This window comes from Myotis lucifugus, unplaced genomic scaffold (assembly GCF_000147115.1).
Source record: "Myotis lucifugus unplaced genomic scaffold, Myoluc2.0 scaffold_299, whole genome shotgun sequence".
Classification (NCBI taxonomy): domain Eukaryota; kingdom Metazoa; phylum Chordata; class Mammalia; order Chiroptera; family Vespertilionidae; genus Myotis; species Myotis lucifugus.
In genome coordinates, this window is record NW_005871347.1 from 40,585 (window position 1) to 41,908 (window position 1,324).

Consider the following 1,324-nt stretch of genomic DNA (forward strand, 5'->3'; position numbering starts at 1 on the left):
ATTCAACAAGTACTTGTTAAGTGCATGCTACATGCCAGACATTGCATCAGATGCTGGATATGTTATGCTAAACAAAAACAAGCAAAACAGACGTAATTTCTATCATAGCGGGCGGTGATGGAAACTGCAGTGTTTGAGGGCTGTACAGACGGATCAGGGAGGGGTTTCCCAGAGGGGATGCCTCGTCAGCTACCGGTGAGACCTGCCACACGAGGAAGAGCCACGCAGGGGTGAGAAGGATAGAGATAGGAATTACCAGGGAGTGGGGTGCACACGCAGTTCCTGAGGCAGGGAAGACCTTGGCTTGAGGGTGGGTGGAAGGCGGCAGGCCAGTGAGGTGCGGTGAGCAAGGTGGGAGGGTGGATGGAGGAGGCTGAAAGGCAGGCATTGGCCAGATCCGGGGGAGTCTTCTAGCCTTTGAGAAACAGATGCTTATTAATATGAGTTTAACAAGAAACCACTGGAGAATTTTAAGGAATGTGAAATAAAACAGTTTTCAGTGAAAAAAAAAACTAATAACAGGTCAGGACATGAGCCCAGAGAAAGAATATGACCAGCTCAGTGACTTCCCAGAGTCTCCCTCAGCACGAGAGCGGGGAAACCAGGCCCGCAGCCTGGCGTGCCCACTGCAGAGCCTGTACCGGACCCGCAGCCTGGTGTGCCCACTGCAGAGCCTGCACCGGACCCGCAGCCTGGTGTGCCCACTGCAGAGCCTGCACCGGACCCGCAGCCTGGTGTGCCCACTGCAGAGCCTGCACCGGTCCCGCAGCCTGGTGTGCCCACTGCAGAGCCTGCACCGGACCCGCAGCCTGGTGTGCCCACTGCAGAGCCTGCACCGGACCCACAGCCCTGCATGCCCACTGCAGAGCCTGCACCGGACCCGCAGCCTGGTGTGCCCACTGCAGAGCCTGCACCGGACCCACAGCCTGGTGTGCCCACTGCAGAGCCTCCACCGGACCCGCAGCCTGGTGTGCCCACTGCAGAGCCTGCACCGGACCCACAGCCCTGCATGCCCACTGCAGAGCCTGCACCGGACCCGCAGCCTGGTGTGCCCACTGCAGAGCCTGCACCGGACCCGCAGCCTGGTGTGCCCACTGCAGAGCCTGCACCGGACCCACAGCCTGGTGTGCCCACTGCAGAGCCTCCACCGGACCCACAGCCTGGTGTGCCCACTGCAGAGCCTGCACCGGACCCGCAGCCTGGCGTGCCCACTGCAGAGCCTGCACCGGACCCACAGCCCTGCATGCCCACTGCAGAGCCTGCACCGACCTGCAGCCTGGTGTGCCCACTGCAGACCCTGCCTCAGCTGGAACTTGCAGTTTAT

The 1,324-nt window shown here is 60.8% G+C and overlaps 1 protein-coding gene across 1 annotated transcript in view; it reads left to right on the plus strand.

Annotated features, from left to right (window-relative positions):
- Positions 1-530: 530 nt before the first annotated feature.
- LOC102423713 (glutamate receptor ionotropic, delta-1-like) overlaps positions 531-1,324 on the plus strand; it is a 127,666-nt gene continuing 126,872 nt past the window's right edge. The window contains 1 exon segment of the mRNA XM_023763730.1: positions 531-1,279. Coding sequence (XP_023619498.1) covers positions 531-1,279 — 749 coding nt within the window.